Raw genomic sequence first — 14,312 nt, 5'->3', positions numbered from 1 at the left:
GCTGGCTTTAGGACAGGATTCTCAACTATGGATCACCTTCACGTAATATCACAGCTAATGGAGAAAGCAAACGAATATAAAACACCATTATGCCTGGCATTTGTGGATTATGAAAAGGCATTTGACTCCATACAGCATAAGGCAATGTTTCGGGCACTGGAAAGACAAGGCATAGATACTCCATATATTATGATTTTGAAGAAAATATATGAGAGTGCTACATCCTTTATTAGACTAGACAAAGACAGTAGCAAATTTAAAATCGAGAAAGGAGTTCGACAAGGAGACACAATATCTCCGAAGCTGTTTACTACTGCCCTTGAGGAAGCTTTCAGAAGATTAGACTGGTCGCAGAAAGGAGTCAATGTGAACGGAGAGTACCTAAACCATTTACGATTTGCAGATGACATTGTGGTCATAAGCCACGATCCCAAAGAATTAGAGGAAAATGTTAATCAGTTATGCATAGTTAGTAAGGATTTTGGACTAAAGATGAATATGGCTAAAACAAAAGTAATGATGAACAAGTATGCCACGGAAAGGGAAATAATGATTGAAGGAGCAGTAATTGAAAAGGTGGAGTCGTATACTTATCCGGGACAAGTTATTAGCTGTAATAATGATAAATGGCTGGAAGTCAAGAGAAGAATAAATTTTCGATGGATAGCATTCAGGAAATATAGTCACATACTGAAGAGCAATATCCCAGTTTGTCTGAAACGTAAAATAATGAACCAATGTATACTCCCCACCATGACTTATGGAAGTGAAACTTGGGCACTCACCAAAAGAATGGAAGAGAAGCTAAGAACTACACAGCGAAGAATGGAACGAATTATATTGGGAATCAGACTGTTAGATAAGAAGAGAAACACATGGATTAGGCAGCAAACTCAAGTAAAGGACATTCTTATCAAAACTAAAGAACTAAAATGGTCTTGGGCAGGACACATAGCTCGAAGACATGATGACAGATGGACTAAGAAAATAATAGAATGGTACCCAAGAGGAGCTAGAAGAAAACCTGGAAGACAAAGGCGGAGATGGATAGATGAAATTCATGAGTTTTTGAGTAGTAAATGGATGGCCAGTGCTCAAAACAGAAGGAACTGGAAAGTTGCTGGAGAGGCCTTCATCCTGCAGTGGATTGAAAATGGCTGATGATGATGATGATTACTTGATTCAGATTCTCATTCAAGGACCAGGTAGAGACCCCAGAGGAAGATGAAAAATTTTAATTAATCATAGGGGTCAGTAAATCAATTCAGCATCTTTAAGGCTTTCCACCCAACATGGAGCCCAATGAGGGTATGCTCACTCATGAACCAGCAAGGACTGCATACACCAGTGGGGCACCAGAGTTACCTAGATACTATACCCATACATCCAACAGGTTCTGACCCTGTCTCTGGACCAAGAGGAAGAAAACCTATAGTTGTACAGTTGACCCTAGCAAACAAACAAACTTTCCAGCTGATTGATCCTGAGTGAGCCAACACAGGACAGCCAGCATTGGCCAAGACGGGAGCGTCTTGGCCAATGCTGGGAGCAGAGCAGTGTATTAAGGCTGGACCCCTCAACCACCAGTCCATCCTTTTCCAGGAAAGTCCATGGGATGCAGCGCATGGCAAAAATGCCAGATTCTAGCGATGATGATCTTAAACCAACAACCTGAACAGAGAAACACAGGCAAAGTTCTCTGCAGAAGCATTCGCAGTCCAGCTTCCCTAATAGAGATTTTGATGGATTGCTTCATATTGTCTGTCAATAATACTGTCTTCATCTCCCTTCCTCACATTTTTAGCTTTGTACGATGCCATTAGTGAAGGTGTTCGAGGGAATATGTGGGCTTTGGATCCCAGTGATGCTAATCTGGAGGTCCAGCAATGTAACTGGGAAGTCTCCTCACCACATACGGGTGCCCACATTGAGGGGCATTTTAGAAATGCCATGGTTCTGATGGAACATGTGCAGAGAAGAGAATCAAGCTTGTTGAGGGAAGCAAAAGGGTGCTCTTACCAGGAAAGGCTTTAGTATTATTACTAATATAATATTAGTGCCATTAATACTAATATTACTAATTTAGGATTAGTAATATTAGTATTAATGGCAAATGATGCAAGCTTATTGAGCATCAGACAAAAAATAAAATTCTGCATTTCAGCTATCCATTCCTCCAATAGTTTGTCTAATTATTCCTTGAATTTATTCAAACTATCCACTTTCACAACAGATGGGCTTGTTCCAGCAATCAACCACCAGTTGGTTGAAGGAAAACTTCCACACATCTTCATATGCTGAGCAAGAGAAAGAATCCAACAGCATCGAGCTTGCTCAAGCCATTCAAAGCCTTAAAAACCTCAATCAGATCACATAAGTGCCTAGACTCCAGACACTGAAATTTACAGAATTGAAGCCTTTCTTGGTAAGAGTACCAATCTTTCAATTCATCAATCCCTTCTCTGTATCCATTTCAGCAGCTCTACATCCTTCCTAAAATGAGACCTGACCATTGCCTTGTACAATGGAATAATCAGCTCCAATATCTGACTGCACAATTACTCCCAGGTCCTTTTCATTTTCAACTATAGTTCGTACGTTACTCTGGGATTTCTGCTCCCACAGGCAGCAGTTTTTGAAATTGCCTGCAATTCTGCCCAGACACAAAATTAAAAAATGATGCTTAACCATTCTTTAATTCATTCACGAATTTTTCAAATTCAACACCAAGGATGCTGCTCATCCATCTTTTTTGACCATCTTCTCTGGTTCTAGGGTACTCTCCTCCAGTTGTTGTCCCTCATATTATTCAAGTTAATTCCATCTATGGAATTATCTTGTTTTCCGTGAGTGTATTACTTTCTCTTTTCTTATTCAATTATTCTATTTTCCTTTCTTGAAAATTATTTCTTCTGAGTCAAGAAGTTTTGATCATGCTTTGTCTGGTCTGGTTTTTTTTTTTTTTTTTTATCTGTTTCTTTACAGATGACTTCCATGTTCCTCCTTTGCTAAAAACCAAATATGTAAAAATACCTGTCAAAGTCCATGTACAGGGGATGGATAAAACAATCGAAACACCTGTAATAAGGATTACAGGTACATACTAGTATGGTCTTTGCTTTTAAAACACCTTGTATTCTATGTGGAACAGATTCAAATAAATTGTAAACTGTCTTATTGGACTATTCTTCATGGAGAAATTTTTCAAGCTCCTCCAGTGATGAAAGTGGAGGAAATGTGCTTATCACTCTGCTCTCCAATGCTCATAGTGGCTCAAAAATTTGTTTAAGTCTGGTGATTGCGCAAGCCATAGGAGATGCTTAGACTCCATTTCCTGTTCCTTAAACCAAGATTGGTCACATCTGGTTGTGTCTATTGGAACATTATCATCTTGAAAAATGACATTGTTTGTGGGAAACAATGTTTACATTGTATGATAAACATGGTCAATCAGAATATCAAGATAATCAGAGACAGTAATTTGCCCATTTAGGGTGATGACAGGGCCTAAAGAATAACAAGATACTGCTGCCCAAACCATTGTTGATTCTCCTTCATGTATGATGGCTGGCAAAAGACAGTCAAGGTGATGTGCTTTCTTTGGCATTTGCCAACCATAATTCTCCCTGATGACAGAAAAAGTGTGAATGATGATTCATTTGAAAATATGACGTGTTTCCAATCAAGTGTTTAGTTTTTGTGCTCCTTACACCAGTGTGTGTCCTCTTTCAAGTAATGAGCAGCCTGGCAACAGCAACTCTGCCATTAATTTCAGCTTTTTGAAGTTCTCGCCCAACTGTTTTGCTAGCAACTGGTTTGCTGGAACTCACATTAAGTTATTTTTGAGGCAGCAGTTTTATGCTTTCAGGCTACAATCCTTTTCAGTGTTCAACAATCTCTTTCAGTCATCTTTGATTATCTTGTCACAATTCATTCTATCAGATTTGTTTTTCCATACTTACTGAATGCAGACATCACTTTTGATATAGTTGCTCTGGATACATTATCAAATCGCAGTTTTAGTCACCGATGCCTCTGCTAAATATGCACCAACAATTTGACCTATCTGAAATTCAGACAGGTTGGTCATTTTCATCATGTACATTTTTTTATCACTTTTAAATATCTGGTTTTATTTATCATTTCCTTTTCAGTACTACAAATATCATCACTGCACATTCATAAATACATCATAAGCCATTACAACATTTACTTCTTTCATATCAGGTGTTTCCATAATTTCTTCTACTCTTCTGTATATCTTAACCATATCTTTATACTGGCACATGTTCACTATCCTTAGGCTACTTTACCCAGGAACTCTCGTTAACCCAATTCTAGCTTTTAAGCATGTACTGTTAAATTCAGTAAGTCTGTAATTGGAGGGGGGACTTGTAATTTTGAAAATCAATACAAATGACTAAAATGAAAACTAAACATCAGAAATTCAGAAGGCACATCTGATTATCAGAAAACTTCTAAATAAATCAGGAGTTATCAGGTTGGTTAGTTATATTTTTTATTTTATTTTATCTAACTGGAATGATTTAAACCTACTATTAGACCTTTGTAATCCTTTTGTTTCGTTTTTTTTATTAATGTCTTCACCTGGCAAACTCAAAATAATTGCAAAATATGCTTAAGCTCTGAAATTTAAATGTTTCTTTGCAAGCTGCATAATTCACTTTACTCTCTGAATCGTAGTCTTCTTTGCCACATTCATATTCTGCTCCTTCAATGTTTGTCACTTGCCTATATGTATTTCTTTTAGTAGTTCCTGACTGCCTCTGATTTTGATTGTTATAAACTAATAAATTAAGAAGAATATGATAAATATTTCTCTTAATATTTAATTTCCTTCTATTGGAAAACTCAAAAAATGGAAATTACTAAAAGGAAAACAAATTTAGTCAATCTCTGAATGTTCCAGAAAAAAACTGTTAAAGCTAGCCTTGAGCTAAATCACACTCTACCATATTTGGCATATATATTAATCTTTCAAGATGAACTTGTGCAAATATCAGTTACTTATTCAATAAAGACAAAAGTTTAACTTACCTGAAAGGTGTCCTGAAAATCATTAGTTTTATTATCTTTAATGTTATCTTCCTTTCCAGGTTTATCATTAAACTCTATGATTGCTTCAGAAAATGTAATTTCCTGATCACCATTTTTTTGTTTAAGCTGAGAATCATACACACTTGCAACTAGACAGTGAAGTAAAGCCTTCTGCACTTTGCAGCGCTGAAGAAGATCACTTAAATATGATGCAAAGCTTCTTCCACTGTCTTTCACAATTGCAACAAGTTCTGAAAAAATCAAAGTCAACACTTCAGTACACAATAATCTCACATTTCTATTGCCAACCACTTCTTCTTCAGTCAGTCTGACTTGAGGTAAATTTGGGTAATAACTGCGGATGTAATAAAGACAAGCAGTAACAACCACTTCAACAAATGTGCTGCTACGATAAACAGTAGTGGCCTCAGCATTAAATTCTCCATGGAAATTGTTTCCAAAAATAGATTTTCTGTGTCTAGCAAGAAGTACTTGAAGCAATTGTCCTCTACAACTTAAAGAACTACTGATAGTTGTAGTAGCCATACTACACAGTGTTACTCTGGGATTGGTAAGAATGACTGCTTTTAATGAATAGAGAACATATAGAATTTTCTGAGAATCATAAACTTGACAATATAGCAAAAGATACGAGTGCAGTGAATGAACAGTTAATTCTTGAGGCTGTGAAGGTTTATGATCATTATCATTTATCCTATTTATGCTTTCTGATCTGTTCTTTGAAAACTGGAAAGAATGTAGTGTTTCAAAATCATGAAAGGCATCTTCAATGTTGTAATCAGCAGAAACATTAAGTTGTTCCAAAGCAGCCTCTTTGCCTCCAAATACAGCCAAAGTCAAAATTTCATCAAGGATGCTGGTAACTATTTCAGTATTGCTCATTTTCTTGCATTCTTCTGCTATCTCAACTTCTGTGTCATCAAAAGAACTTTTTCTTACGACTGTGTCAATCCTTTTAGCATTTGATAAATCAGGAGGCTCAGAAGATTCTAAATGCTGATCACTTCCAAATGAAGATAAGGAACCAAAAGGATTTACAAACAAAGAAATAGGAAGCTGGAAATCCCGTTCATGACTTGAAGGTAATTCAAAATCCTGAAGCATGGAATTTGATGTAACTACTTTGGATCCCTTAGTACTTCCCATATTAATGATAGAAGTAAGAGCAAATATTTTTTTCTCTGGACTAGCTTGTTGAGAGGAAGGATGACTTTCATCACTAACATGATAAATAACATTGCCACTGACACTACTGATAGCATATATTTTTGCTTCTACTTCATTCTCATCTTGATCTCCAATTTCTCCTACTTTGACTTTTTGAGGACAATGAACACTCACATGCTGCACAGATACTCGAGCAGAATCAGGATGCAACAAGACTAGCAAAATAGGTTCAAGAATTCTTGCAATATCACCACGCTGAAGTGAATGATTTAACCAACCCTGAGCAACTGATTTCTGGGAGCCAGTTTCTTTTCCAAGACTATCCAGCATAAGGAAAAGGCATCTAAAGAATAAAAAATACTTGTCAAAATTTGCTACTATTAATACAAAAAATTTCAAGTTTAACTTTTTTCTGCTATCATTGATAGAAAATACAGTACAATTTCAGTAATTATTCATTCATCAGAAAGAATACATTACTCAAAACAATCATAAAAAAATTTGAATATCCTAAATCCTTCACATTAAGTAATCTTAAAAATGCTGCAAAGTAAACAACTTTTCTTTATTATTATTATTATTAGCATATGGTGTAAGGAAGCCTGAGGCTTATGCTGCACCAGCTATATAAAATAAAATTAAAAAAAAAAAAATCAAATCTGAATTACCCTGAGAGAGAGACAGAAGAAGAAGAAGAGAAGGAAACAAAAGGAAAGGGAATCACCAAGAAAGAGAAGAATTATGATATCCAGCTCAGGACCCTGGGTGTGCCAAGCCCATACTCACCAGATGTGAGCTCCTTATTCTTTAATGAAAGACAGACATTTTTAACAGTTTAGTTAATTTCGTTTAAATTCATTATGTCAAGTTTCATTTTATAATAATAACTAAAATATACCGTACATAATGATAAAATTAATTTTAGATTTATCATCTCTTCTCTAAATTTTCAAAGTTACAGTAGACTTTCAGAATAACAGCACCTTCGGGGATTCAAAGTGCTGTTATTTCGATTTTTCCATTATCTAGAAAGTTTTATTTTTAATATATTTAATACAGAAATAACGAGGATAAATAAGAAACAGAGATAAAGAATGCAATTTTAATAACTGCACATAAAAAACAAACATGATGGCGATCCAATGTTATATTCTACTATTAATACACTACTGCTTACGCACCGTTCTATTTTCTTTATTATATCAAATTTAGTCTACATGCGTAGCACAGTGGTATCATGACTGTCCCCAAGACACTGGGTGGAAAAGGCCTGGGGTCAAATCCCGTCAATGACATGAGGATATTTTAGGGGTTTTTTCCCCAGAAACTGGGTTTTCTGTCCAGAAAAACAGGCAAATAAACCAGACAGCGCATGCAATTTACAGACACAATACACATGGGTATACGAGTTAACTTTCCGGGTGACTCTAATGTAATAGTTTGTATTATATCAAGTTTGTCACTAAGCTTTAATGTTGTTCTTCTTTTCTTCTCTTTATGATGTTTATTAACTATAGGAAACACAGTGAGGGGTTCTTAACTTAAAATAAATGAAAAACAGCAGTATAATCCATGATATCAGTACAGAATTCACTTTCAAAATTGTGAACCTAAACAAATACTGTAATCAAGTGACTTGCCATTTTCCTTTTTCGGCACTGGAAGACATCTGCTGTTTGTAAACGTCCAATCTCAATGTGATTAGCTCGAATGTTTTGTTATTTGGGATGCCATTATTTCAACAGTCTTCTGTATATAATAACATCTAAAATTAATTTTATTATGATATTAAATAATAAATTAAATTTTATTATGATATTAGTATATTAAATTTATCATAAAATTAAACTTCACATGGATTTAAATGCAACTAAACTCTTAAAAATGTCTGTATTTCATTAAAGAAAAGATGTTTACTCTAAAATTTATATAATCATTTGAGTGTAAAAAAATGGTTATGAAGTGCATGCGTGCGAATGATTAGAATTAGTAGAGGCATATTAGTATTAGTAATGGCCGCATGGTGCAAGAAAGACTAAGGCTTATGCTGCACCAGCCAAAAAAAAACAGAATAAAACAATGAAAAAAAAAAAACTAATAATAAAAGAAAAGGAAATTAAACCTATCATCCTTGCATTTCTCTCACAAGAAGATACTATCCAGATATCCTTTGAATTTCCCCAAACTGTCAGCCTCTACCACCCATGTAGGCAACTTATTCCAGTAATTTATAACTCGCTGGCTAAAATAAAACTTCCTGCAGTCCAATCTAAACATTTCCCCACGTAACTTGAATTTATGTCCCCTAGTTCTAGCATCATTTATAATCTTGAAAATTTCGTCCTCATTCATTTTACTGATGCCTCTCAGAGCCTTAAACACCTAAATCAAATCTCCTCTAAGGTGTCTAGTTTCCAAACTCTGCAACCCACATATTCGAAGTCTTTCTTCATAAGGACGCCCTTTTGCCGATCTCATCAGGCGACAGGCGAGTTACCCGTCTTTGCACCCTTTCAAGAAGCTCGATGTCTTTCTTTAGGTGCGGTCTCCATACTTGAACACAGTATTCCAAGTATGGTCTAACATAAGCCTTATATAATGGGATTATCACGTCCCTATCTCTACTTGTAAAAGTTCGACAGATCATCGATAGGACACCATGGGCCTTCCTTGCAACCTGTTTACAATGCTCAGAGAATTTCAAATCTGACAGTATCGTAACACCCAAGTCCCTTTCCTCCAGTACTGGGTTTAGCTGAACTCCACCAAGTGAATAAGTTATTTTGGGATTACTATTACTTTTCCCAGGTATAATACTTTACACTTTGTTGGATTAAAGCATAGCTGCTTTTTTTCTGACCATTCCTGAAGTCTATCTGGGTCTCTCTGAAGAAGCTCAGCTTGACAGTGATCATTAATTACTCTACCAATTTTAACATCATCTGAAAATTTAGACATCATGCCCTCTAACCCTTCATCAATGTCGTTTATGAAAATTAAAAACAACTGTGGTCCTAATACTGATCCTTGGGAAACCACTTATTACATCAACCCAATCTGAGAAATAGCCATTAATCACACCCCTCTGTCGCCTGCCTTGAAGCCATCCTGCTTTTCATCTAAGGAATTTCCCAGTGATTCCAACCTGTTCCAGCTTATAAAGCAACCGCTCATGTGTGTCGGGATCAAAAGCTTTGCTGAAATCTAAATAAACAATGTCGAAATTATTTCCTAAATCCAGCTCATGAGTGACCTTTTCAAAATAGCGAACCAGATTTTTTAAACATGATTTTCCCTTTACAAAACCATGCTGAATATCCTTGAGAATTTTAATTCTACCCAAATGATGCTAAATTCCACCCTTGGTAATTGCCACCATGATTTTCCCTACCACTGAAGTCAGACTGACAGGTCGATAATTTCCAACTTCACTCTTAGAACCACCCTTATGTATGGGAGATACATTGGCACATTTCCATGATGCAAGAAAGCAAGCTTATACAGAATCAGCCAAAAAAAAAAAATTCCCATTTCACTTAAGTCATTCAAAACAAACGTTTGCCCAGTTCATTCATGAATTTATTTAAGCTATCAACTTCCACAAATAACAGAGGGGGGGTTTGTTCCAGCAATCAATTACCCCTGGCTAAATGCAAATTTCTGCAAAAACTTCTGCTGCCAAACTGGATAGCATTAGCTTAGCTTAGCAAAGGCACATGATGCAAGAAAGCAAGCTTATATAGCATCAGCAAAAAAAAAAAAAAAAAAACCTTATTTTACCCATCCACTCGCTCCAAATGTTTGTCAAATTCTACCTTTAATCTATTTAAGCTATCAACTTCTACAACGACAGATGGAAGTTTGTTCAACAAATCAACCACCCACCGGCTAAAGGCAAACTTCCGTACATCTATCCTACAACCGTCTTTCCTCAATTTGAATTTATGCCCTCTCAGGCAATTATTCTGAGCAAGAGTAAGTATCCCATCTGCATTAAGCATGCTCAAACCATTCAACGCTTTATACACCTCAATCAGATTAGTTACAGACACTGTAATTTGCAAAACTTAAGCCTTTCTGCGTAAGAGCAACCCTTTGTTTCATTCACTAATCTTGTTGCACTTTTCTGTACTGGTTCCAACAGCTCTACATCTTTCATAAAATGAGGCCACTAGACCTGTACACAGTACTCAAGGTGTGGCCTGACCATTGCCTTATACAAGGGGATAATCACCTCCTTATCCCTGCTAGAAAAATTCCTGTATATCATTGACAAGACACCAGGAGCTACTCTTGCAGACCAGCTGCACTACTCAGAAAACTTCATATCTGCCTGCACAATTACCCCCAGGTCCTTTTCATTCTCTACCACTGTCAGCGTGGACCACAGAATTGATAAGTTACTCTGGGATTACTGCTTTCCATAAACTTCATTTGCCACCTCTTAGCCCATCTGCTCAACTTTTCTAGATCCTGTTGCAGCAATGTACTGTCATTAGTGTCATTAACAATCCTGCCGACCTTCGTATCGTCTGCAAACTTGGACATTAAGCCTGATAAACCATCATCAATATCATTTATAAATACAGAAAACAACAATGGACCCAACACTGAACCATGAGGGACTCCACTAATAACATTAGTCCACGAAGAGCAGTTTCGATTGATTACCACTCTCTCTCTCTCTCTCTCTCTCTCTCTCTCTCTGTCTCTCTCTCTCTTCTCCCACTCAACCATCCCTTTATCCATAGCAGCAATTTGCCTCCAATGCCACACTGCTCCAATTTGAGCAGCAGTCCTTCCTGTGCAACAGTATCAAAGGCTTTTCTAAGATCTAAATATATGATATCAAAGTTATTCTTTGCATCCAGTTCCTTTGTGACTACATCATAGTATCCAATCAAATTAGTCAGACAAGACTTCCCCTTAAGAAACCCACACTGTGTCCGAACTATAACTGAAGTCTTGTCTAGATGATCCTACAATGCTTCTTTAACCAGTGCTTCCATTAATTTCCCTGGAACAGAAGTTAAACCAACAGGTCTGTAATTACCTGCCTCCCCCTTTGATCCTCCTTTGTGGATTGGGGTCACATTTGCATATCTCCAGTCCATGGGTACCTCCCCTGAGTCCAGGGAAGCTCTCATAATTATGCCTAAGGGTTTGCTTACTTTCTTTGCCGCCTCCTTTAATATAACTGGATAGATTCCATCCACCTCAGGTGCCTTTCTTGTGTTTATCTTTAACAATTTCTCCTCCACTTTACTCACAGTTATTAGAAGATTATCTAGCTTACTGCCAGAGTTGAATACACATTTGGCATTCCCCTCGCTGAATAACTCCTCATGTGTGAATGTCGATGCAAAATATTCATTTAGTTTGTTAGCTACCTGAGCAGGACAATCAACAGTTCAAACATCGATATCAAGTGGACAATCAACAGTTCAACCATCGATATCAATCTGATACATCCCCTTCCTTCTAGAGTTTCCATAAGTAAAGAACTCTTTGATATTTTCCTTTGTATCCTTTGCCACAGATTTCTCGTAATCTGCCTTTGTCTGCCTAACCTACAAAGGAACAAAGGAACTGGATGCAAAAAATAATTTTGATGTCATATATTTGGATTTCAGGAAAGCTTTTGACACTGTTGCACATGGAAGACTATTGTACAAATTGGAGTAGAATGGTATTAAGGGTAAGTTTCTACAATGGATAAAAGGATGGTTAAGTGGGAGAAGACACAGGGTGGTAATCAATGGGTGCTGCTCTTTGTGGACGAATGTTATTAGTAGAGTCCCACAGGGTTCGGTGTTAGGTCCACTGTTGTTTTGTATATTTATCAATGATATTGATGAAGGTATATCAGCCTTAATGTTGAAGTTTGCAGATGATACAAAGGTTGGCAGGGTTGTTAACGACAGTAATGGCAATGTGCTACTGCAACAGGATCTAGATAATTTGGGCAGATGGGCTAAGAAGTGGCAACTGAAGTTTAACCTTGAAAAATGCAAAGTACTGCATATGGGTAGAAGTAACCACAGAGAAACGTACCAACTGTGTGGTACTACACGTAAGGTAGTAGAAAATGAAAAGGACCTGGGAGTAATTGTGCAGTCAGATATGAAGTTTTCTGAGCAATGCAGACAGGCTGCCAGGGTAGGTCATGGGGTTTTGTCAATGATATATAGGAATTTTGCTAGCAGGGAAAAGGAGGTGATTTTCCCCTCTGTATAAGGCAATGGTCAGGCCATGCCTTAAGTACTGCTTACAGGTCTGGAGGCCTCATTTTAGGAAGGATATAGATTTATTTGAGTGTGTACAGAGAAGGGCAACAAGCTTAGTGAAGGGGAATGAAGGGATCCTCTTACCAAGAGAGGCATAAGTTCTGCAAATTGCAGTGGCTGGAGACTAGGCAACTGCACGGTGATCTGATTAAGGTATATAAGGTCTTGAATGGGTTGAGCACGCTGAATTCTGATGGGATCCTTCCACTTGTTCAGATAACGAACCGAAGAGGGCATAAATTCAAATTAAGAAAAGACAGATTTAGAATAGATGTGCGGAAATTTGCCTTTAGCCAGCGGGTGGTTAATTGTTGCAACAAACTTCCATCTGTCATTGTGGAAGTTGATAGGTGGAATAAATTTAAGGAGGAACTGGACAGGAATTTGGAGGCAATGGTATGATTTTTTTTTTTTTTTTTGGCTGATGCTGCATAAGCTCATACACTTGCTTTCTTGCATCACATGCCACCATTACTACTACTACTACTACCTCCGTCGTAGCTTGGTTACAGACCAGCTTATATCTATCATAGGCATCTGTGTCAAATGTTAATTTATATGCATCCCATGCAGTTTTATTCTCTGTCACATGTCTAATTAGTTCATCTGATATTCATTTAGGCCTAAATCTAGAACAATATTTCTTTGTTGGTATTAGCATTAGTAGAGGCATTTGATGCAAGAAAGCAAGCTTATGCAGCATCAGCCAAAAAAAAAATAATAATAATAATAAAAAAAAATAATAATAAATAAATAAAAAAAATAACCACTTACACTTCACCCCTCTGTTCGTTCGAAATACCTGTCCAGCTGAGCCTTAAACTTATTTAAGCTATCAACGTCCATGACAAGGGATGGAAGTCTGTTCCACCAACTAACCACCCGCTGGCTAAAGGCAAATTTCCTCACTTCTATCCTACATCTGTCTTTCCTCAATTTGAATTTATGCCCTCTCAGGTGATTATTCTGAGCAAGAGGAAGAATCCCATCAGCATTGAGCATGCTCAAACCATTCAAGGCTTTATACACCTCTATCAGATCACCTCGCTGGTGCCTAGTCTCCAGACACTGTAATTTGCAAAACTTAAGCCTTTCTTCATAAGAGCACCCCTTTGTTCCATTCACTAATCTTGTTGCCCTTCTCTGTACTCATTCCAGCAGCTCTACATCCTTCTTGAAGTGAGGCCTCCAGACCTGTATACAGTACTCTAGGTGTGGCCTGACCATTGCCTTATACAAGGGAATAATCACCTCCTTATCCCTGCTAGAAAGATTCCTATATATCATTGACAATACACCATGAGCTACTCTTGCAGCCCTTCTGCACTGCTCAGAAAACTTCATATCTGCCTGCACAACCACCCCCAGGTCCCTTTCATTCTCTACCACTGTCACTGTAGTACCACAGAGTTGATATGTTGCTCTGGGGTTGCTGTTTCCCATATGTAGTACTTTACATTTGTCAATGTTAAACTTCATTTGCCGCCTCTCAGCCCATCTGCTCAACCTTTCCAGATCTTGTTGCAGTAGCATAGTGTCAGTAGTGTCCTTGACAACCCTGCCAACCTTCGTATGTATCGTCTGCAAACTTGGACATTAAGCTTGATATACCATCATCAATATCATTTATAAATACAGAAAACAATAATTGACCCAATACTGAACCCTGAGGGACTCCACTAATAACATTAGTCCACGATGAGCAGCGTCCATTGATTACCACTCTCTGTCTTCTCCCCCTCAACCACACCTTTATCCATAGCAGCAATTTGCCTCCAA

The 14,312-nt window shown here is 37.3% G+C and overlaps 1 protein-coding gene across 1 annotated transcript in view; it reads right to left on the bottom strand.

Annotated features, from left to right (window-relative positions):
• The window catches only part of LOC150091387 (protein DOP1A), a 519,845-nt gene that overhangs the window by 257,032 nt on the left and 248,501 nt on the right, over positions 1-14,312 (bottom strand). Inside the window, exon 12 of the mRNA XM_090390176.1 lies at positions 5,059-6,589. Within this exon, the coding sequence (XP_090246302.1) occupies positions 5,059-6,589 (1,531 nt within the window). The remainder of the gene's footprint in view (positions 1-5,058; positions 6,590-14,312) is intronic.

This window comes from Mastigoproctus giganteus, chromosome 1 (assembly GCF_048544385.1).
Source record: "Mastigoproctus giganteus isolate SK-2022 chromosome 1, ASM4854438v1, whole genome shotgun sequence".
Taxonomy (NCBI): Eukaryota; Metazoa; Arthropoda; class Arachnida; order Uropygi; family Thelyphonidae; genus Mastigoproctus; species Mastigoproctus giganteus.
Note: the sequence above shows the minus strand (reverse complement) of the source record. Positions and strands in the feature narration are given on the sequence as shown.